Genomic DNA, 24,482 nt, shown 5'->3' on the forward strand with positions numbered 1-24,482 from the left:
TTTTAGCCCCAAGATGTGGACTCCGTAGTTGTAGCCTCCATGACCACAATAAAAGATGAGATAAAGAGACATATATCTTCATTACGAGGGATCGAGTGCCTACCTCTATAGGGGTGGAGGCCCTTCTCCTTTTAAAAATAGACAGTGACACCCGTTATCACTTCTAGGGGAGTCTAGTCAGCATGAGCCCTAACCAGAGGGGTACGACTCCCCTTAGCTTCTATTTAGGCAGGAGCTCTGACCCTCGTCATTGCTCCCTCATAAACTAGGAGCTCATCCAAAAAATCAGGTCATGCTCCATTTTTTTTCAAGAAATTAAAACGTCTCTCTTGATGATGACAAACTCCTTTCTTTTGATATAGCTGAGGTCTCTCCTCCTTCCTCGACTATCAACCCTGCATAAAAATAAAATCAAAGGTGATTTTTTGTTGAATAAAAACAAAAGGAGAAAAGTTGCATACTTTGTAACAGGTTCATGTATTCCTTTTTAGCCATCTCGTTGACTTCGTATTCCATTAAGGTAGAAGCCAACAACTAAGAGTTTCCTCCTCACCAAGACTAAAACAAGGCATGTTGTTCACCTCACGAGGAGGTACCTTCTAGGTATGGGAACAACCCCGAATTTGGTACATACCTCCCTGAAGGCTAACTGTCCCAATGTACCTCATAATTAGTCACCTCCCTCTCTATTTCTTTGGGTACATGGGCTTGCCTTTGAGAGATTGTCCCTTGGCTCCACTAGGGCTATTAGTAAAAATAAGGAACCACCAGAAGTCATTACCATCATCAGTACCCGTGACCAGTTGGTAACAAGATCTGAAAAGGTTTATGGTGAGCTCTACACTAACAAGCCTAAGAAACTTATTAAATGCTGATAAGACCACCCACTAGAGTGTAATTGTTCCGGGCCTAACCTATAATATCTAAAAACATCGCTAATAAATCCTTAAAGAGGGAAGGAATGTCCTATTTCATACATACACAAGGGGGCTATAATTTCAAAGCATCCCCAAGTAGAAACCAAGGTCTCCTCACTGATTCTTTCTTTCTTAAAAGGCTACTAGGCCACACGGGTGCCAAGTTATCAACCATTAACACCTCCACAACACTTAGAGTGTTGGGAGCGTCAAATATGAGGGTTGGAGGTGACCTTTCCCTCTCCTAAAAACCCCTTAAAATACTAGGTGAAATGATGTTTATGCTTCTAGAATCAGATCTAACCTTATAAGAGTCCATTTTTTCTAAGAAGAAGGAAAATGATGTACAAGATGAAAATTTAGGAGTGATGACACGAACAAAAGATTGATGTCTTATCCCAAGTGCAGGAGTGTCGAAGTAATAAATAACTCGGCAAGACTGGGGTCGAACCACATGGAGGTGAACTATATAAATTACAAATAATATATATATTTAATAAAACAAAGAGTTTATGAGAATTTTATGGGATATTGATATAAGGATTAAACAAAGATAAAACAATTGTCAAGGTTAGAGGATTCACTAATGGTATTTCAAATAAGTATATTATAAACTCTTTTTATTACTCAACTGGAAACCACACACAAAGGAGGTTCCAATCGGATTATAAATTGCTAACATGATTACATTAGTTATCTTATTCGAATAATGTTAATACTTGTAAATGTTGTTAGGTATTCATGATATTAATTTATGTTAACAACAAATTAAATTCCTTTCATAACACAAGTGTCGGTTATACCATACAGTAGGTTATGAAAGCGTCAAGTATTTGTTGTACCAAGGGTTGTACAACATAAATCTAGATTAACCATTTAACAAGCAAAGTATTAAGAGTGAATAAGATAACAAATACAAAACATGTTAGTATCAAACATCAAAGTCCATGTTGAGTTTACACTATACTTATTCTTACACCATTAGTGTAACCTTTTCACCTTGACATAATAAACTTAACTAAACATAATGAAAGAGAGAAACATAAGTAAATAAGATAAGAACATAAATAAGATATAAGTTAACTAAGTAAAGGAAAGGAAATGAAAAGCATAAACAAGAGATTAATATAACATAAAATAAAACTTGAACATTACAAAATATAAAGAGAGAGAGTAAGAGCAATATCTTGATCTGAACAACCAATATGCCTAAATATGTGGCAAATGCCTCATTTTATAGGCTAAAATTCAGAACTATTGATTTGATGACTAATTGTTGAGTGGGTGGCCACCTCTTTGACTTGGTGACAACCCTTATCTTCTTGTCTGAACAAAATGTCATTGCTAACATCCGAATTTGAACAGATAGTCTTCATGAAAGTTTTGGAAAATTGTCTCAGCTTTCCAACAAAATAAGAATGAGCTCATTTTGACTTCTAGAACTCGAGATATGGGCTGAACACTAAACATTGTCTGGGTTACAGGATAGATTCTGACGTCTCTTTTGTTGCTATAATTTGAACTTGAAAACGGACGTTTTGAATCTTGGACTATGCATGAAAGTTTTAGGCCTATGTCTTAGCTTTCCATCCATATAAACCAAATGTAAATCCAAGTTCTACAGCTCCAGTTATGATCCAATAACCGAGTGGTGTTCCAGTTTGAATTGAACCAGCATCTGTTCTCCAAACTTAGCCCTCTCTTTATCTTCTCAATTTCAATAGTTAAACAAATCAATCAATACTTTGAATTGTGAAACATGCCTGCATTTGAAATGAGCATTTACCATAAATTAAAGATATCTTATATTATTAGACTTATTATAAAACATACTTAAGTTAGAGAATTTAATGATACTTTAAGTGCAATATGATGATATAAAACCTTGATAAAAATACACTTTTAAGTACTAATCAAGTGACTTACTTAAGAAATCTCGAAATCAACTTGACAATAACTGCAAAAAGTAAAAGAAAGATGGAGGTAAATGACTAGGTTTATAAAGGAGACGATTTATCACCCCAACTGTTGGATAAAGAACATGTTATATCATCTCAGATCTCTAGAAATATGCTCAAATACTACATTAAATACAAGCCATCTTTTTTATTTCTAAAAAAGACCTCTAATAAGGATGTGACGTTTGGCCAAGAGGATCTTAACAATTAAATTTTGGGAAGACAAAACACACAAGGAAGGTAAAGAGATCAATTGATTAAAGAGGATGGCCTTTTCAAGATTTTCACGTATTAAATTCACAAAGACTTGGGGGGCTACTAATGGATCGAAGTATTTCATACTGAAAACCATTTTTTTCCTCATAAAACTTATGACTAGAAGGGATCAAGAGAAAAAAGATCTATTATAGAAGCTCAGTAGAGGCCAGGGCCCATGGTAAGAAGGTCTAGAAAAATGTTAGGCCCAACCTCCTTTGGGCTCGGCTACAGCCGGGCTTAAACTCTTATGGTTTTAGCAAGATGTCAAACCCAACCCCCTTGGGCTTGGCTACGCGCAGATCCCAAGCGCCTGTGGGTCTGACGAGATGTCATACTCAACCCTTTTAAGCTCATTTAAACGTCAGGCCTAAACGTCTGTGGGTTTTGCAAGATGACAGACCTAACCCTTTCGGCTTAGTTACGCACTAGACCCAAAATGCTAGGATCAACGCCTTTTTGAGCCAAGGATTCCTTTAGATACAAGCACCCAATTTGGGAATCTAGGGTCATCATCTCCTTACACCCTATCTATGCAAAAAGTCCTCTAAAGGTTGTCCATGCATCAATTAGTATTAATGTTGATTATAAGGGATGATCCCATAAACATTAATATCATGTATAGATTGATGTAGGATCATCTTTTGTAGGCATATGATACTCCCATCAATAATTAATGCCATGTAAGGAGATACTTATAATCAAAATTAATGTTGATTGTAAGGGTCTTCCTTCCATTTGGATATGAAGAAGAAAAAGACCCACAACTCCTCAAATAAGAAAAAGAAAAATTCAAGGTTATAAATATTGTATGAATGATCCAGGAAAGTGGTTCACCATCTTCACTCTCTTACAACTTATTCTCAACATTTATCATATATAAACTAAGAACAAACTTTCTTGTTCTTATAATTTAATGCTCATTTATTGCAACTCTTTATAATAAAATCACTAATTTAATCATCGGAGGGTCCCTAAAATCCATAAAGGACTGTTTTGTAGGAAATCTAGCCCCCGTCACCAACCCCTAGAATCCTTAGTTATGAAAAATAGAAGATGAACATGAACATGAATACGTGATCATCTATCATCCAAACACGGTGAAAAATAACTTACCTAGCATTCTAAATTTTAGAGTATCATCAATATCCTAATCCAGGCCTTAGTTTTGTCAGGTCTTTAATTCCCTCGCATCCCGCGCCTCCAAATTAAAAGCATACCAACAAATATTATTATAATAATTTATCACAGGCCTTCATAGAGACTGATGGAAAAATCCTTCAGAATATCCAGGAAGGTTTGTTTGATGTATCCAACGAGGTAATCATTTAATAGGCAGTGTCTAGAACCATCCATTTATCATTTCAGTGCAAGTTGATGTTTGTTTTGTTGATACCTTTGTTGTTACAAATGTAGTCATTAGGGATTAAGGTTGGATAGGACCCCCAAGGTGCATCATATACAAGGGATGGAACTGTTGCTCAAAGAGGAGGGTGCTGCAGCTAATTGAAACACAAATAAAACCTGTTTATTTGTTCTTATTATGCAATGTCATCCTGCATATTTGGATCCCGCAAAACTTTCATTGGATCCCGTAAAACTTTCATGTGACTACATATGAACATTTAAAGTTATGTTTGAAAGTGTGATTGCAGTTGCTTTTCAAAATGCCTTTTACTTGGAAATTAAAATCAAAATTTTTATTTTTTTTATATCAGCGCATTAAAATGATCTGAAAACACAGAAAAAAAACAAAAATATAAAAAAATTTAAATTTTTTTCAAAAACATTTTTGAAACGCAAAAAAAATAAAATTTTAACATAGAGATCACATTGGTTATCTGAAGTTGGTCGATTAAGTTCAGATACATGCATGAAAGCCCGCATGCTTCTTCATAGCTTTTCTGAAACGTAATTTTTTTTATCGGAGATTCATGACTCCACCTTGTACAGTATTGCAAGTTCATCTGAAATCATCTACCAAGGTGCATCATGAAAACAACTGCTCCATTTTTTAATGACAAGTGGTTGAAGAGGCACATGCAGGAAAACATACATGTCGACAGACTTGCGGCAGCTATATGAGCTCTCAGTTCAGGTCAGGATGGATACAAACATAGACTGGAGTGGCTCTTCTCCTTTAGATTTACAAAGATGCTACGAGACATGGAGCTTCCTCCATTCGGTCAGCATATGCTAGAGAGAGATCCTTGACCTAAAATAGATTGCAGCCTGGTTCCGGGGAATCTGCACGCTGCCTTATTACCAATATCTTGCATCCAAATTTGCAAAAGTTCGGGTGCCTTGTAAAGGCTGAAAGAGAACAAGACCGACGGGCAGTAATTCCATGAGCAAAATAATGATCTTAAAACAGATAGGTGATTGTAAAATACACAGGTTGCCCATATGATCTTACAAGACTACTGTTGATGAGTTACTTCATTTTGATCAAATCATCAAATGTTACAAACAGTATCAAAATTGTGAGCTGCGCACGCATCAAAATGCATCGCATGCATATGGGAGAGCAAAGCAATAAATTTTATCACATAAGCTCCTCATCCTGAACATAAAGTGACATGCTCGCAACCCCATCACTATGAACCACCAAATACCTGCATACAGCAGCAAAACTTAGATCCAATGAATAGATTAGGTGTTGAAAGTTGTTACCTACAAATAATGACTCACCCCTGCCAGGACATCTTTAGAGAGTTGAGGTTTGCTTCTCTCTCTTTCAGCAATTGGTTTTTTCTGTGGGAATTGTCGGCAAACCGGTGGTTTCTGTGGGGCAACAGAAAGTTCACCTCCAGATTCTTGTTGGACCTTCTGCTTCTATAAATAGAAAAGGAAACCCATGACGTGAAGGAGGTTGAAGAATATATGATGCCATGCCATAAAAAAGAGAGAAAAAGTCCCAGAATGCAAATGGTGAAACCATTAATTTACATTACAAGAAAGACATACTAAACAAAACAGAATGGCATGAAATTCATGAGACTTTATAATTAGTTAGGGGTATCAAAGCATCAGCATGTACAAAAAAAAATTCCAATAAAAAACAAAACCATTCAAAACTAAGATTTATATATTTTGATCGACTTGGATATATAACACTCCTTATGTCAAAACATATATATATATATATATATATATATATATATATATATATATATATATATATATATATATATATATATATATGTTTTGACATAAGGAGTGTTATATATCCAAGTCGATCAAAATAGGAAATAACAATTGTCTGGCAAAATTTGAGAGACTATATTTCATGTTCACACAGACGCATATATATACATATGCTACATCTTTATCAGTTGCAAATTGCAAGCATGCTGCCCTTAAACCCAATCAAGTACATGCCTCTAAAGCACCTACATTTTCAAGTTCCCTCAAAAACTTATGGTTCCTGGCTTACCCATCAGAGCTTGCCATGTCCAATGAAATGAAAAGATAACTGGTTTTGACATTTACTGACATAAGGAGCTAGGAGGGGTATAATAAAGTCTCTTTGTTAAGTATTCATTGAGGATTTTACAATAATTATCACATAAGCAGCATATTAAGGATTACAATAACAGAGAGTATCTGATTAGTGTTCATTGACGAATTCATCATAGATGATCATGCAAGCAGCATATTCTAATGCATGCTCAACACCTATGGATGTGAAATACAGATTTGAAAACATCACATAAATAAAACACAAACATATGCATGCACATCACCGCCCTCTGATAACAATACACCCTCAATCCTCCTATTCCTATTCCTCTTATTTCTTCCATCCTATTGAAGAGAACTACCTTTTTTTAATCAAATTTCAATGATATAATTAATTTCAACCATATAGAAGGAGCTGACACATGGCATTGTGTCTCAGCTATGTCCATACCATAACTCATCATGAAAGTGTCATGCTACTGAGGGAAGGAGGCTAACTCTTACAAAACAAAAGGAACCTATTCGATCAGACGTCAAAATGATTTACCTGCCTCTCTAAATAAACAAAAAAAAAATCATTTAATTACAAGTTTCAAGTACCTACTAACAAATTTCAGATTCACGGTGAAAATATCTGGCTTTAATTGATTCTAAGCTAGCCATACTGCCCAACTATTGTGCCAAACATACTTAAACTGACCTAGACGGAACTTGAGTATTGTAGTCCTGACACAGAACGAAAAGCCAAGTTTAATTCCTTAAACAGGTGCATCAAATTGATGACTTGAACATTGCCAAAATATCTCAAAACAGCACCATAGATGGTGGTTCCAGGAAAAAAAAGTCTGTAACAGTGAGAAGTTATAGATGCTGTTTACCTTCTTCATTCGTTCTTCAATAGAGCTTAAGGCACGAGACTGGTCAACTTTTTTGAGATAGAAATCCCGCTCCCTCTTTGCAGCAGAAATTTCTAACGCTAATTTTTGTTCCCGAATAGCTTTCTTGTAAGCTGCATTTAAAGCACTATAATTTAGACACACAATAAACTGTAAAACATGATAAGATAGAGCACAACAGAAATGAGTGATATACCAATTTCGTCTGTAAGATTATCCCATTTGAATTTACTTAGATACTTGATATTCCAATGATCATAATAGAATTGTGACCGCTTCTTCCCACCTAAAAAATAAAAGAAGACAGAAGAAATTAAAGAACACTTGGAGGAAAAAATAAGTAAATTATTTACAAAGCAATCCCAGCACACATAAGCTAACCCTTTTTTTGTTTTAAGAAAAAAAGATATGACAAAGAATAGGTAAAATCAACAACAAAAAAAAAATCTATACAAAGAACAAGAACTTGACATGTTTCCTTGATGGTTTCTCTACAGAGCAAACTAAAAATTCTCATTCAACTCAACAAAACAAAAGGACATAAGAAAAAATTATAAATTACCTATTTGTTCACCATTTAACAAATTAGCAACCCTTTTAGCATTACTTTTACTAGCAAACTCAACCCACCTGAAAAACACAACAAACAAAGCAATTACATAATAAACAACACAATTCAAATATATGTTCATGTAATTAACACAAAAATGTATGAAAATTACCCTTCAGAGTATGCTTGAGCTTTAGCTCCACCACCTCTTTTTCTACTCTTATTGTTATCATTCACTTTATCAATAGAAGAACTATCTGCAAACACACAGCAAAAATTTCTCAATAAAATTGAAAACCCATTTTTCCCCTTATTTTTAAATATAAACACAAAAGAAGTATCAGAAACTATACTTTGAGGAGCAAGGTAAATTCGTTGAATTTCACCGTACTGACTGAGAAGTTGACGAAGCTTAACATGATCCATACCAGGAGGAACTCTACTTATGTAACAAACACCACGCTTCTGAGCCTTTTCTGCTTCTTTCTTTAACTTTTTCTTCTTTCCCTCCTCTAAAAACAACACTTGTTCTTGTTCTTTATGTTCCTCACTCATTCTTTCCTAAAATAAAAAAGGAAAGAAATGGATAAAATTACACAGGCTAGGTTAACCTAGCTTCAGGTTAGCTGAAATACAAAATTCATAACAAATATCCTATCCTTAAAATTTTAGAAACTAAACAAGAAGACAACATTAATAAACATTCTAAAAGGCTAAGAGGCATTGAGGCACTTGCCTAGGCACTCCATGCAAGGCAAAGCGAGGCCACAACACCTTTATTAGCCTCGGACGATGAATTTAAATGAAGTGCTGCCTAGGCAATTGCCTCGTGAGTGGGCACCAGGTGTTAAAGCGAGTGCCTCACTGAAATACTTCTTTTTCTGTTGGATTTTCCCTTTTTTTAAAAAATAATTTATGTTGACCTATTTGTCCATTTTTTTATTTATCACAAGAAACAAGTTAGGGGTATTTTTTTTTTTTTAAAAAAAAGCAAAGATTAGGGTAAAAAAAGAATTAAAAAATCAGTAAAGTATGAGGCATACAGGAAGGAAGGACACTTGAAGAGAAACATGAGCCACACTTTGTGTTGAGCAGAGTAGAGAACAACAACACAAGTATAGAACAAGCATGGATGAGGATGTTTTAGAAGATTAATGAATAATGATGATGATTTTAAGGTTTTTTTTTAATCTATTTGGCTACTTACTACATTACTACTTCAAATTATCTTTTTTTGTTTTAAGGGTGAAAAATATAACTTTATACAACTATGTTAAGGTATTTTATATTTTCTTTTGATTTTCTAAAGATCTAATCTTAATTGGAAAGATATATTTTTTAGATTTATATAATATAATATAACATCATACATATATATTTTTTAATCTATAGTATATCGCCTTGGTTCATTCGGGCGAGCGCCGAGCACCTCGGTCATTTTACTGACTTGGTGCCTTTTAGCGCCTTCTACCTTTGACAACACTGATGCCAAGCTAGCCATTGTTTCAATCCAAGAATTATTGACTGATAATCGAATTGCATGATAACAATAACAGCACAGTAATGAAAATAAAACTTCCTACCACACAAGTAACTTCGTCGCAAACTTCTCAAATACATTAATGCATACATCAGCATCCATTGAGAGAGAGAAAAAACCCGGCCGGGAAAAAAAAACAGTAACATACCAGTCTGGCACGCTCTCCCTTTTCCTCGGTAGCTTCATCTTTAAAAGTTTTCTCGACCTGCAATATTTTCCAAGTAAAGTCAACTTCAAAAACAAATTTCCAAAACTAAAAAAAGATATGGGAAGCACTAGTCAGCAACCGGCATACCACCATTGCAAAGCTTAAACCTAAAGTCATCCGGAATATCCACACCGTTAATCAAATCCATGCATAAAACCCTAAGAATTCTAAAAATAATTCAAATCCATGCATTACAATGAAAATTGAAATGGTTAAAAACGAGATAGACGGGAACAATCAATAATGTTCGATAAGAAAATAGAAGATTTCATAGGAAATCCAAAGAAAGCTTGATTTTCTTTCCCTTTTATCAAAATCCAAAGCATTAAAGCCTCAATGCTGGCCTAGTCTAGCCTAGCCTTCTCCTTCCCTTTCTTTGGTGTTTGACAGACTGGACAAGAATCTAGAAAGATAAAAAAAATCCTCACCATGACTCACGGGTAGTGGATCGGGATGGCCTGCGGCTGCTGCCGATGCTACTGGAGCTACTACTACTGCTTATGTAGAGGAGGCTGAAGGTGGCTGCTACGAAGGAGGATGGCAGACGGCGGTGGTGGAAAAGACTTAGGAGGAGGCTGCTGGAACTGGGTGAATAGCGAGCGAGGAAGAACAATCGTCTCACTTTGGCCTTTGGGTTGGGTGATGATGGCGCTTTGCTTTAGGGTTTATTAAAAAAAAAAAAAAAAAAAAAAAAAAAAAAAAACACCTTTACAGAGTTTAATTATTTTGAAGTAATTTTTTAAAGGCAAAAATTAAAAACAAAACTCTTTAACAATAGTTGTCTTTTCACAAGTTGCTTAAACTTATTTATATTTCAAAAAATGGCAATGAAACCAAGTTTTTTAACTTATATATATTTTTAAAATGGTGTTAATTTTTTTTTTATCTAATCAAACTTTAAAACCAAAGACAGCATATTGAAATTTACTCCATTAAGTTTCGAGGTAAATAATGTTACAATCATTTTTAGATGATTGATATATAGAGTTTTTCAAACTTTAGTAATTATTATTTTTAAAGTATTTTTTTAATGTATTAAAATAATATTATTTTTATTTTATTTAAAATTTATTTTTTATATTAACATATCAAAATAATTCAAAAAATTTAAAAAACTTTCAAATGCATAATTGAATCCCAAAGTCAAGAAATACCAAACATTCTATAATTTTTTTAATTTTTAATATCATCACATTAAAACTATTAAAAAAACTAAAAAAAACATTAATTAAATAATTTTTAAAATAAAATGTAATTTTAAAATACACCCATAAATAAATTTATATTTGTAATTAGTGAAATAAATTAATTTGGTATAATGGGAAAGTTAGGATTATTTTTCTTTCTTGATTTATACTGTTATAACTTCTGTTTTTTTTTTTTTATCCAAATCACAAATGAATAATCATTTAGTACTCACATATAATTGTGTTTGAAAACCTGTTTTTCATTTATTATACTTGTAAAAACTCATCTTTTAACATCTTTAATTATTATTATTATTATTATATAGTAGAGCCAAGTTAAATCTACTAGGGCATGTTCATCCTTTCCTTGAACCTCACAGAAATAAAATTACAAACGTAGTTAAAAAAAAAAAAAGGTATAAACTGTAACTAGAAGATTAACAAGGGTAACACGGATTTGCTTGAACGATCGTTGCCTTCAATTATTAGGTGGCGGGGTAAGGAAAAAAATCAGTTACTGAGCATCAAAACTGTCAGGCTACGGTGACATCCCTGCATGAGCAGCACCATATGATAATCCATGTAACCTCCTTACATCCGTTTTATGGACACTCTCTAAAGCAAGCCACATTCATGTCCATTTAAAAAGCCATTCTTTCTTTGGTATCAGTTTTGATATTCTGCGCCTGCTGTCTTGCAGGTCCAGTTCCTGCTCCAGATCTTGGGCGTAGCCTCTCGTATGTACTAGAAACTAGCAACCATCTGGGATCATCTTCCGGTACACAGCGCCCCTGCCGTTCAAAGAAGAGAAGGAAAGGAGTTAGGTAGCTACACAGCGATAGGATTTAGAACCAACAGTGTGTTGCAAAACCACAGGATGAACTTTCCTAAATTACTTAAAAGAACAACAACACATTGCATTTTGCAATTTCATTAGCTCAACTCCAACTTTCGAAGCTTATGGAAGGACACTGGAATCTGCTTATGGAGATAACAGGACCATATGTGCAGCATGTATTGAACAGGGCACATGGTGAGATGACCACCAGACATTTTCATTCACTGAAAATGATCCAAGGGGGTCTTTCGAGGGACATTTGTGTGAAAAAAATGTTTGATAGTTCCAGAAAAAAATGTCTCCACAATCGAGAAAACTGGAAAAATGTTGCCAAGAGCAGGGAAAACCATCCGATGGTATTAGGAAATACCTAAATTATTAATAGATGATCTGATGAGTTGCAGAGTGCAAGGAAAACCATGCAGTTGGTATTAGGAAATACCTATAATATTAACATGTAATCCGATGAGTTCTGTCCCCTTTATGGATATAAATGATGAGAAGTTCCAGTTTATCAAGGACGAAAAACATCAGGATTGTTCTGTAAACTCAATGCTGCTTAAGCTAATATTTTTTGTTTAATCACAAGGCCTGCAAAGCTAAATTCTCAGAGACTCATCCTCGCATATGTCAATGTCAATTTAAAGACCCACCTCCGCTCTAACCCAAGAGCACTATGGATAACTTTTTCTGCAATTCTTTAACCTATTTGAGTCACTTGAAGAATTTATATCCATTTTCTGCAAGTCTTTAACCTATTAGTTTCACCATGAATATGGGAAGGTGTAGTTGAATGAAGCTACAACAATAAAAAAGAGGTAACAACAAGCTTAAATAAACAGCAGACCACTGTAAAATCCTCCAGTGCATTATGAAACAAAAAAGACTTACTTTTAACCCATTGTAATATGCTTCCACCGCAGGAAATGAAAGTGGCATTTTGCGAGCTTGTGTCAGGTCCCAAATATAATTGGCAGTGGTATATCCACCTTTCTGTAATTTTATCATAAAATGATGAGATATACAGCTCAACAACATATAAACATTTCTAAATATTAATGACAATGAATGGTGCCTTGTGAAAAATAAAGTGCAGCATAATTATTACCTTATCACCAGCTGCTATGAGGAGTAGATCATTTGCAATTTTTGGAAACAAGAAGAAGCTTCTCTGCGTCATTTCTTCCTGCATTGTTCAAGAATCTATATGAAGGCACAATGATGACACTATCAGAAACATAGTATAGAACCATAAACTAACCATACCAGCTTGTCTAAAGCAATTTGCATTCCTCTTGGAGTATGCCCTACCATGGCTCCCTCAATAAGTACCTATGAGATGTTCAAGCAGTTTAAGGCTTGTGTTATGATCAGCTTAGTCGCACCAATACAGAAAATAAATTGATTCCCCACACCACAGTGGCAGATGTAAATAAATTAAAGTAGAAAATATGAAACAAATGGCTGCTAGTCAGCAAAATAAGGGACAAAAGGAAGTAAAAACAAATGCAAAGAAAGAAGGGAATCTCCAAATAGCAAGTTTCTGGTGGCAATTTATATATTTTCACACTGTTCCCAATAAACAAAGATTAATTGTAAATTCAATTTATGATATTACAAAAGTGAGGTTACCCTTTGTGGATATGTTAAGAAAAATAGTTTGGGCTCACAAAAATGATGTAATGGAAAAGAGAAATTGTAAAATAAATCAAGTAATAATTTTGTATGCACTTCTATAAAGAATGGATAATAGGTGAGAACCCTCTTGTCATCATCAGTGGCAGAAGTAACAAAGATTTTTGGTGGTGACCTGGCGGAGGAAGAAAAGAGAATATATGCAGATCAAGTGGAGAGAGGAGGATATTGGGGAGGGGGAGTCCATGTGTTCAACAGGGAGAAAGGAAGAGTCATGTGTGAAGAAAAAAAACATGATTTTGTGAATAGATGAATATGCTTGCAGTTTAATGCATTGAGAGGTAATCTAAGTCCAAATAGAAATGGGTTCCGCTCAAAGCTGACAAACAGAAATAATGGCAACTTAGCAGCCCCTTGCAGGTAAGTAATGTGCCCACCATTTTTTAGAAATAAAATAGCCTTGTTCTCTCATATAATAAAAATAGCATTCAGGGAAGATTTTGTCATTTTAGTATGTATGAAAAAAGATCTGCATCCTCCCACAAACAGATAAAGGCCCCTGCCTTCTCCTTTCTCCCTCTTTTTTATGCAACGAACTGTTAAAAACCATCAAAATTTCAAATTTCTCCATTTCACTAATAAGCAATATGTTAACACAGAAGTTCTTGTCAGATCTTGTCACTTGATGTTTGAGAAGCAAGAAGCCTACATTAGTAAAAAGTGATCATATAATGATTCATCACAATCCACATTCTGAAGAACTAATTCACACGATTGTTAAGAGTAACAAACATGATTTTTCGGTGGAAAATAGATTCAGATCCAATAAGCTATACCTTTCCACTTCTATTAGGAAAAAAAAACATGATTCTAAAGTCCCAATAGTGAAAAAAGCGGGAATTCAAAGGTGAAGAGTTTATAGGTAATTTTCACTTCTTGAGAACTGTTTATAGATGATTGATACACAGAAATAGAGCAATAAGAAAGAGCATTTAATCCAGTAGGGAGATTTCGAGAGAGAGGAGAGAGGAGAGAGGAAAGAGGAAAGAGTGTACGGTGTTAGAGAAGAAAGTTTTTAAGAACTGACATATATACCCCTGAAAAATTTTGTAAAATAAATGTGCAGGTTAGCACATCTTACTACATATAATATTGAGAACATTAAAGAATGCACGTATTTTTCAAGTAAGGTCAATTCTGCAGCTGGAAGCAGAAGTAAGTACATGATTCTGAGATGGAAGATACATGTGAACAAAAATGTTCTAGAATTTCTGTTCAATACCTCTAGAACCTACTTATACATAAAGTCAGAAAATAGAAAGCTGGTTTTTCCAACAGCAAAGTGATATACAATACAAGAATTCAATATAACTGCCAACTGATATATATACAAATCGCAGATATGGCAGTTGTTACAAAACTCACCGTGTATAGTTCTATAAAAGAAGGCTTCATGGAATTCATATAATCATTAAAAACTTGAAGAGCACGATCAAGGTCTCCAGAAAGTAGATAGCACCTAGACAAAAAGGATTTAGAAGGACACTTCATAGTTTTTAATGTCAAATGAACAATTGAAATAACAAAATAATAAAAAAGAAAAAACGGTTGCAAGTTCAAGAATAGCCTTGGCCTAATTGATGCACACCCAATGCTTATTAAAAAAAAAACTGTTCTGCACAACAAGTGGACTGGAAAGACAGCCTAAAATTCAATGGGTAGTTAGTAGTGACAACTCTCTTATTATGTTCTCTATAATCTAAAATCATTGTTCGAACATGAACAGATTTTTACTCAAGCAATATTCTTTCTTGTCTTCCTATTGTCCTTGCAATGCCAAATGTTAGAGCCATATAATCATATTCTACATTGCTACAGACATAATAAGAATCTCAGCCAACTTATTCAGTCTCTTCCATCTGCTTACACAACTAATATTTGATTGTATCTACTTCCCACTAGCAGCTGTCTATCTTAGCTTGTTTGTTTTCCCCAATAATTATTCATTGTCATATTCTTCCTTGAATACAACATTACCAGCCTCTCAAAGATACAAATGTTCTCTCAGCAGCACGTTTCATATCCAGATTGCTTTCAATGCTCTTAGAACTTGTTTGGTACACATGTTAATCTGAGTTATATATATATCAACATGGTAATCTGAGTTATGATGTAATTGTTATTGCATTGACATTTTAATTTCATTATTTGATTCCTTTTTTTGTTTATAATGAAAAATAAGAAATGACCACCAAGGCACTGCCCCATGCATTAGAAATTGTAATGATCACATAAAAGCACATGAAGTGCGATGGCTATGACAAAGAAAAATGCATTACTGATACTATAGGAATAATTTAAATGAAAAGCCTTCATTGCATTTCTAATTTTGTTCTGAAAAAATAGTTGAAGCAAGCAGAGGTCCACATCCTACTATATTATAAGAAAAAAATTAATTATTTGTTTTCTTTGAAGACAGCAGAAAAGGACAACTAAGCTTCTTTTTTTTTCAATCAATTAAAATTATAGTAAAAATAGAAGAATGCAAATTATTATTTTTATCGTGGCTTTCTTTTTCTCATAACTTGATTTAACAAGTCGCCTTCATATTTCTCAAAAAAAGACAAATTTATAGAAGTAATTTATGAATTTTTTCACTTGTACATTGACAAAATAAATAGAAATAGAAAGGAAGAAAGCATCTTTAAAGGAATATGTACATCATATATATATATATATATATATAGCAAAATTCTCATCCAACTTCAAGCACACCTAGCTAGAAGAGGCGAGTTTGCATTTTTTTTCTTTTCTTTTTAGGCCATTTTTCAGATTAATTTTCTTTTATGGAAATTAAATTTCACAAACTCAACTCAGACCAATGAAAATTGCAAAGCAAATGACTAGAGTTGGAACAATTAATAAACTTTATAGACCCGTGATAAAAGACATGCTATGAAAGATAGTTAACCCTCTGCAACGCTCCTCAATACTAATTACAATAGTGGCGTGCATTTCTATCCACTAAAGCTTGCAATCATGCAGGCACCTCTTCAAGCCACACAAAGGTATTTATTTTCAAATGAGCATGTCACAAGTGTTTTCAATGTTTTATTTTGAGTTTTCTTGTGATGATTCTTGGAACAGAACAATACTCTTTCTGTCTCCTCTCTATGGTTCTAGGAAGTGCGACATGGCTAACCACATCATAATTACCAGAAACATGAAACATTCAGGCCATGGAATGAGATTCAGGAAGAGAGTTCGCACAAGACTCAAGCATTATGTAGAAGACATAAATTTTGACAAAACTCAGAGCAACTAAAGATTTTTAGAGAATAAGAAAGTAAATTTTCTAAGAGTTAATTCATTAAATGGAAAAATCTATATGAGTTCCCCTGCCAAATAACATATGCTCTTCCATATAAACCATGTCCCTAACCTAACTGCACGACACTTGCAAAGAGTGTATAACAGCTCTAATTAAATATAGATTATTAAAAAAAGTGTATCACTAGGAAGGCAATTAAAGAAAGAGTTAATTCATTAAATGGAAAAATCTATATGAGTTCCCCTGCCAAATAACATATGCTCTTCCATATAAACCATGTCCCTAACCTAACTGCACGACACTTGCAAAGAGTGTATAACAGCTCTAATTAAATATAGATTATTAAAAAAAGTGTATCACTAGGAAGGCAATTACAAGGGTCGGGTTAGCAGCCAGTTATATTAGTTAAAACTAAAATTTAAAGAAAGATTTCATATAAAGTGTATATTAGAAAGGTGTATACAAGTCGATCACCAAATTCTAAGGTGGTACTCTGATAAATACACCACTCGATATACTATCTATCCATGAACAACTGATAGCCAATTAAAGCTAATACTCTTCCCAGTTACCAAATGATAAACCACAAAGAGAGTTTATATGGACTCGTTATTTGAAACCATGCACACAGTTTCATGACTGTTTAGGAAAATATCAATAGGGTATGAAAGGAAAATGAATAAATCCATGCTGCATTGCTCTTGTACATAGCTCGATTAAATTGACCTCAAATGTTAAATAAAGATCAACTAATATACCTCATTATTTGCAAGAGAATAAAGACATCAGGATCCTTTTTTTCACTCTTAAGCATCTCCACAAGAACTTCCATAGCCTATTGCGACCAAGAAAAAACAACAAGAAGACTACTGATAAATAAAAGCACCAGAAAAATCGAGGCAGCAATAGTGAGTGGTATAGTAGAAATTGATTTTCATAAAGGCTAGCAAACCAAGATATCACTAGGGATCTGAGAAAATCTACCTGAACATTTTTAAGCTCTGTAAAAGCATGAAAGGCCACATGGTAGACAGTCAATTCCTTACGCAAAAATCCTCGACGCTTATGAACATAGTCTGCAGTTGGTAAATTGTATAATTCCTCTTCAGAAACATTCATCATCACATTTTCAGCATTTTCTCCTGTTGATGCTTCAACTGATGACCAACCCTTTGACTGCTCAACAAGCTCAATAATCTTCCAACAATATAAGGTTATTAGAAAAGCTTCAAAATTCTGAAAGAAAGAGAAAATGATGTTCAAAAAAAGGAGAATTGTTTATAGTTACTTTGGTGGCTACATCTTCTGCTATGGGTGTCTTGTTCTTGTGTGCAGCTATAAGTCCTGCATAGCAGAACTTGTTCAAACCAACACCAGCTGAAGTCATATCACGAACAATTGCATACCTGTAACATTTTAGATGATGCTGAATAATTTAATTTTTCGCAGGTCAACAAGACAATTTATGGGAAACATAACTTGATGATGCTACATGGCTCAACATCAAGCCAATTGTTGGCTGAAGACATGGTCCATGAGTTCATTGGCAACAGAATCTGAGATTTTTTGCTGTATATGGGCAGAATTGACTGTCATTGATGTCCTCAACAAACATTACATTAATGAAGTTAAGTTGGGAAATGCATTATACCAATCATTTTAGTTTGTGAAGCTGCACCTCATTTCATTGTTAACCTTTCCCAGTCATACACTTAAGGCTACAAAGCCATGCAGCTAGATGAAAAGGGTAATCAGGTTGAGGGACTGAGCATGGTGATCAAGATGAAAAAGGAGAAAAGATACAAACCAGGGAAGAAATAACATACACTGGATCTAACCGACCAGCAGCAGCACACGCATTAAGTAGACAGATATAGGTTTGTCCATTCGGCTTCACTCCAGAATTCTTCATCTCGTCCAAAATCTTCAACAAAAGAGAAAAATTAGCAAAATCCAAATACAAATAAAACTTTATCCCTGCTAAAAAAAAAAAAACAATAGCATAGCTTTACCTTAATTGCCTGGTCAGAATTCTTGCTTTTCCCGCAGGTTGATATCAAAAAGTTGTACAACACAACCTATAATATCGAAAAAATCACGTGGCTTATAAATAGTAATAATCTTTCAAAAATTAACGAGCAAAGAGAAAAACATACATCAGGAAGCAAACCCATAGTTTTCATCTCATCTCTAAAATAGAAAGCATCTTGCAAACGCGAGCCTTTCATTGTTCCAGCAATCAAAGAATGAAATGTATCTCTACTCGGCTGCACTCCGTCTAACACCATATCATCGTATGCATCTCTCAACAGATAATGCCTAATTCCCAACAACAATAATAATAAATTTAAGTAAATTAAATTTAATATAATCAAAAATACATTTATAAATAAATAAGGGAATAGTAAATACCTGCGTTTAGCAGTTAGAGAAGTGAAAACAGTGTTGTACTCTGATAAATTATTTGCATAATTTCGTTTGGCGTACTGTTCTGTTGAAGTAGCCAAGTATCGCCTTCCGAAGCCGCGGAGCAGTGATCTTTGAGCACCTGATAAATCATAAATATTGTATCTGTTTTTTTATTTTATTTTCTTAAAGTAGCAGAAGAAATGGGGGAAAAAAAGTAGTCGTTTGTGTTGTTTACCTTGAAGAAGAAATTTCATGTTTGAAGACTAAAGAAGAAGACCAGTCACTACTCAGTCTGGAGAAACGACTCAGACAGTACTCAGTGGTGAGTAGTGGTGCTGTTGAGTAGGGTTTTAGTCGCAGAGTTTTGTGTTTTTTATTTAATTTAAATTTATTTGATTTTCTTCAGTTGTTTTCTTGCCACGGGCACTTGATTTTGCGTAAGACGCGTCGTCTTGGAGGGGTTGGTGTTTGGGGTTTGTGTGGGCCTTTTGGGCTTTGGTATTTGGGCTTTGGTCTTTGGGCTTTGGGCTTTTAGTGAATAAGACTAGATAAACAAAGCTATTTTCTCGTGCTTGATTGCCTGACCCAATATATACAATGGCTTGCCATGTTTCAAAATAATTAAATTAAATTAAAAACGGTACTTAACCTTATCAGTCTTTCACTGTAAACTCCCTCAATTGATTTGACAAATTTCCCCTTCCTATACAAAGCCTCGTAACTTATTCTAAGGGATAATTTAATCTTTTTCATGAGACATGTTTGTCATTATAAAATTAAATAAAGACAAATATATATTTTTACTTCTTTTTCTGTATAGTATTACTTAAATATCATCAAAAAAAAATTTAATTAACTTTTTTGCATAAGCATTTTTGAGTTTTCAATTTCAAAAGCACAAAAATATCTAAAATACCATCCAAGGCAAATATTATATAGTTGTTGTCTAAGATTTTTTTTGTCTTTTCCTTTTAGTTTTTTTGTTATTGTCAAGTTGGACGAAGGTCAATTTAATCTTTTAACAAACATGAAAAAAATAAAAATAAATAAAAAGTTGATGGCGCATATAATACACACTCCAATAAATAAGAGGAGCTCGTGTTTTTTTCTGGTGCATGCGAGCCTCTCTAGCAGCTAAACACCGCTTTTAGTTGTGATATTAGAAATGACTCCCCAAGGACTTTTCTATAGACAGGCACATGACGGCAATGGACTGTTGGTGTGGCTCTAGTAGGCTCTTTTTCTTCTCCTCTTCCTTTTCTCTTGATTCTCCTAAAAAATACAAAAGATTATTTTTATTTGATTTTTGTACCCAACTTGATCTTTATTCTTTTGATAACTATTTGTTTTGCTTTTGATACATAAAGTTTATTTTTTATTTTATTTCATTTAAGTTTTTTATCCAATTTGACCCTCATTCTTTTGATTGCTATTTTTTAATCAATTTCTTGATTTATTTATGCTTTTCCATTTTATCCTCAATATTTTATTTTATTTAATTCTTATATTCAATTTTGATCCTCATTCTTTTGATTACTATTTTTTATCCCTTTCTTGATTTATTTATGTTTTTCAACTCTGTCCCTCAACATTTTATTTGATTTAATTTTTATATTTAAATTTGGTCCTTATTTTTTTATTGTTATTATTTTTATCACTTCATTGATTTATTTATATTTTTCAATTTTATCCCTTAAAATTTTATTTAATTAAATTTTTATATTCAATTTCAGCCCTTATTTTTTTATTACTGTCTTTTTTATAATTTTCTTAAGTTATTTTATTTCTAAATTTGATCTCTAATTATTTTCTTTCATTTAGTTTCTATAACATATTTGATCTTTCTTGTTTGATTGTTATTTTTTAACTATTGATGATTATGAATTTTGCTTCCTTATTTTTATACCAAATTTGATCCTCATATCCCTGATCATGGATTAGTCAAGTTAATCCAGGTTGAATTGAGTTTTTTTTTATTTTTAAATTTTATTTTATTTTTAAATTTTATCATTTGACAATAGGTTATTTGGGCTTTTTACTTTGTGATTTTTCTACTTTCCTTTCAGAAGGGTTATCCTGGGTCACAACTTAGTTAAGTTAACTTTAGTTGACTAAAGTTTTTTTATTGATTTAACTTCGATCTTCTTTATCTACTTTTTTTTTAATTCAATTTTTTTATCCTGATCCTATATCACATGTCGCGGGTTAGTCGAGGTAACCTGGATTGACTTAGGCTTTTTTCCCCAATGTTTCTTTTCTTGAAATTGATTTTTTTTATCTTTTTAGATTTGGTTATTGGGCCTTGAGTTTTGTGGATTTTTTTTTGTGGGGTTATCACGGGTCGTGGGCCAGTCATGTTAATCTAGGTTAATTGGATTTTTTTTTCAATGTTTCTTTTATTGATTTAGCTTCAGTCCTTTTGTTCTAGGTCTTTTTTTATGAAAATAATTTTTTTTTTATCCTGATCTCATATTATAGGTCATAAGTTAGTTGAGTTAACTCGGTTTTTTTTATCACATTTTTATTTTTTAATTATTTTTTTTTTCAATTTCATTCTTTGACGTAAGGTTATTGGGCCTTGAGTTTTGTGATTTTTTTTGCTTTTCTTTCTGATAGGCAATCCTTGGTTGCATGTTATCTCAGATTGACTCTTTTTTTTTTCAACGTTGTTTTATTGATTTAACTTTGATCTTTTAAAAAAGTTATTTTTCTATCACAATCTCATATTACAGATGACAGGTTGGTCAAGTTAATCAGGATTGACTCAAGTTATTATACATCGCTTGAACATCTATTTTTACTATAGAAAAAATTTAATCCGCCCCCCCCATACTGTCACCCGTCTAGTAAATAAATAAACAACATATTTCATGCTAAATAAAACTTGTGTTTATTCCGTAATTATTTTTGGGAATATGGTAAGTGAAAATATTAAAAACAACAACTACAACAACAAAAGAGAGAGAAAAAAAAAAACTTGGTGATTAATGTGTTTATTGTCACAAATCATAAGAGATTTGCTTTCTTCTTAAGACTATATTAAAAAAGAGTTTATTACTTTTTTATAAATATATTAAACCAACATATATAAGGTGTGCTTTAAGATGGTCAAAAGAGGAATTTAGTTTTAATTCATGCATAAGATAGCTCCAAAATACTCTTACCATTAAACAAAAAAATAAAAAAATTTCATAGATTATAATAACAAGGACTGCATTACATCTTCGGCCACTAGCCAATCCTCTCTACTACCACTATGATTAATCTTCTCTCCTTTTTCATTAATTTAAATTTACTAAACTTATTATGCATAGATATGAACATATATTCATACTCTTTGGTAAATTCTCTAAAAGAGTAAAATATTATTTCACCCAAAAAAAGCCTAGTCTATGTAAAATATAAGTAGTTAATTATTATTTTTTCTCATGTTTGCCTAGCTAAGAACTACGTGATAAATGGAAAATATTTTAGGGTTAAAAGAAAAATAAACTTAAAACAAGAGAAAACAATTTACATTTTCAAAAGATAAAAAAATGTTAAAAGACTATTTTTTTTCCTTAAATCATGGGTCCAATTATCAATTAATATTTGTTGTCTTTTCTTCTTCTTTTTAATTCATATTTTGCATACATATCAAACACCAAACAATTATTTTCAAAAAGTTTATTTTACTGTAGCCAAACAATGAAAAATAACATATTTTTTAGAAATATTTTTTCCATTGTACATGAAAAAAAATCAAGTCTTAATATAGAGCTTTTACTAAAAGTCAATTAAGAGCCTTAATTATCCCTGATTTAAAGGTATGCACTTTCGACATAAGTCTTAACACTACCAGAAAATTATCAAATAGAAATGGAATTACTGACAAAAAATATTATATCTATAATGTTCGATGACATTTACGACAAAAAATATATGTTGGACATTACCGATGTCATTAGCGATGGAATATGTTTTGTCAATAATTAGCGATGGAATTGGTGATAAAATAAAAATAATTAAAAAAAATCAAGAAATATTATGTCGGTGATTCCATCGGTAACATGACATGTCATTATTTGCCGACAAAATTAACAAAGAAAATATTCCATCGCCAGTTTTCATTGAAAAGTCCGTCAAAATTAAAAGTGTTATTACCAACAATAACCTCATCCCTCTTTTCTTCTTCTTTCTCTTTTTCTTTCAGTGTAGAAAACAACAACCCCTCCCTCTTCTTAATTTTTCCACAAATCTAGGCCTCATCCTCATAAATTCATCCACCCCAAACTCAGTAGTATCAACATCACCATCTTGGTTCAATGTTTTCTAAATATTCCATACACCAAGTAAGCAAACCTATCCATTTATATTTTAGGTTAATTTATTTATATTTTTATGTAGTATTTGTAGTTTGCTTATATATTTAAGTGTTTTACAACTTTTTGATAAATAAATTTATTGTATTAAAGTATAATTTGTATGTTAGGGTTTGTTTAGGATTCAGAGAAAATTGAATTTGTTTGTAATTTGATGAAATTTAGTTTGATTTTATAACTTAGGTGTGTTATACTAGAAGAAACGATGGGTCATTTAATGGGTTCTAATTGCATCTTGTCAATATTATTGTTAAGTTTAAAATCTTAGGAAAATTATTTTTTTATTGGATTGATAAAAATTAAATGGTATTAATTCAAATTGAATAAGTTTGAATTGAACAAATGATAGATAATTAGTTGGGTACCAATTACTTATTGTTAATTTAATTTATTTATTTTATATTTTGATGCAACATTGAATTTTTATATAAATTATAATTGATGATTAGATTGTAAATTCATTTTTAATTATCAAAGTTGAATTTTGAATTGATAGTTATATTATTAATAAATGTTGTCATGAATATTCTATATAGGTTTCACAAGTAATGAATGATTGTTCTTAAATGTATCGAGATTCACCCTCATGGTTTTATATGGAAGATTATTGTAAAGTGGTTGAGAGTTGTATTAATTTTATGCTTTCAAATCCGAATAATATTAGTGAAGGCATAATTACATGTTTATATGAGAAGTGTAAAAATAAAAAGTTCCACCAATCAGATGATATAGTGATGCAACTTCTAAAAAAAGAGTTTATAGAGAAATACATGTGTTGGTTTCCACACGAAGAACATTATGCTCCTTACGAGATCATGTTAGAAAGGATTGTTGGCTCAACATCTAGTTCTAGCAACATATATAGAGTTGTAGATGATAATGATAATCATTATAAAATTATGGTGATTTATGCAATAGAAATGAATCATAGTTAT

At 32.6% G+C, this 24,482-nt stretch overlaps 2 protein-coding genes across 4 annotated transcripts in view; both read right to left on the reverse strand.

Annotated features, from left to right (window-relative positions):
- LOC7467661 (T-complex protein 1 subunit beta) overlaps window positions 1–10,424 on the reverse strand; it is a 29,334-nt gene extending 18,910 nt beyond the window's left edge. The window contains exons 1-2 of one of the 2 annotated variants that reach the window (XM_024607814.2): window positions 10,215–10,424; window positions 9,727–9,783 (exon numbers count right to left, since the gene is read on the reverse strand). In XM_024607814.2, the coding sequence (XP_024463582.1) occupies window positions 9,727–9,783; window positions 10,215–10,217 (60 nt within the window). In that variant the 5' untranslated portion in view covers window positions 10,218–10,424. The remainder of the gene's footprint in view (window positions 1–9,726; window positions 9,784–10,214) is intronic. The other variant, XM_024607812.2, reaches the window with a different exon arrangement.
- LOC7456188 (pentatricopeptide repeat-containing protein At4g35850, mitochondrial) overlaps window positions 1–19,589 on the reverse strand; it is a 31,212-nt gene extending 11,623 nt beyond the window's left edge. Inside the window, exons 1-13 of one of the 2 annotated variants that reach the window (XR_008058350.1) lie at window positions 19,422–19,589; window positions 19,190–19,325; window positions 18,934–19,096; window positions 18,790–18,855; window positions 18,604–18,701; window positions 18,066–18,183; window positions 17,762–17,974; window positions 17,536–17,612; window positions 14,872–14,965; window positions 13,078–13,143; window positions 12,920–12,997; window positions 12,703–12,804; window positions 11,347–11,764 (exon numbers count right to left, since the gene is read on the reverse strand). Coding sequence is in view for 1 of the 2 variants with exons in the window: in XM_002298525.4 (XP_002298561.3) it covers window positions 11,615–11,764; window positions 12,703–12,804; window positions 12,920–12,997; window positions 13,078–13,143; window positions 14,872–14,965; window positions 17,536–17,612; window positions 17,762–17,974; window positions 18,066–18,183; window positions 18,604–18,701; window positions 18,790–18,855; window positions 18,934–19,096; window positions 19,190–19,325; window positions 19,422–19,440 (1,380 nt within the window). In the remaining variant the exon portion in view is untranslated. Of the gene's footprint in view, window positions 1–11,261; window positions 11,765–12,702; window positions 12,805–12,919; window positions 12,998–13,077; window positions 13,144–14,871; window positions 14,966–17,535; window positions 17,613–17,761; window positions 17,975–18,065; window positions 18,184–18,603; window positions 18,702–18,789; window positions 18,856–18,933; window positions 19,097–19,189; window positions 19,326–19,421 lie in introns of those variants that run through there. The other variant, XM_002298525.4, reaches the window with a different exon arrangement.
- Window positions 19,590–24,482: the final 4,893 nt, after the last annotated feature.

The sequence above is a fragment of the Populus trichocarpa genome, chromosome 1 (assembly GCF_000002775.5).
Source record: "Populus trichocarpa isolate Nisqually-1 chromosome 1, P.trichocarpa_v4.1, whole genome shotgun sequence".
In the NCBI taxonomy this organism is placed as follows: Eukaryota; Viridiplantae; Streptophyta; class Magnoliopsida; order Malpighiales; family Salicaceae; genus Populus; species Populus trichocarpa.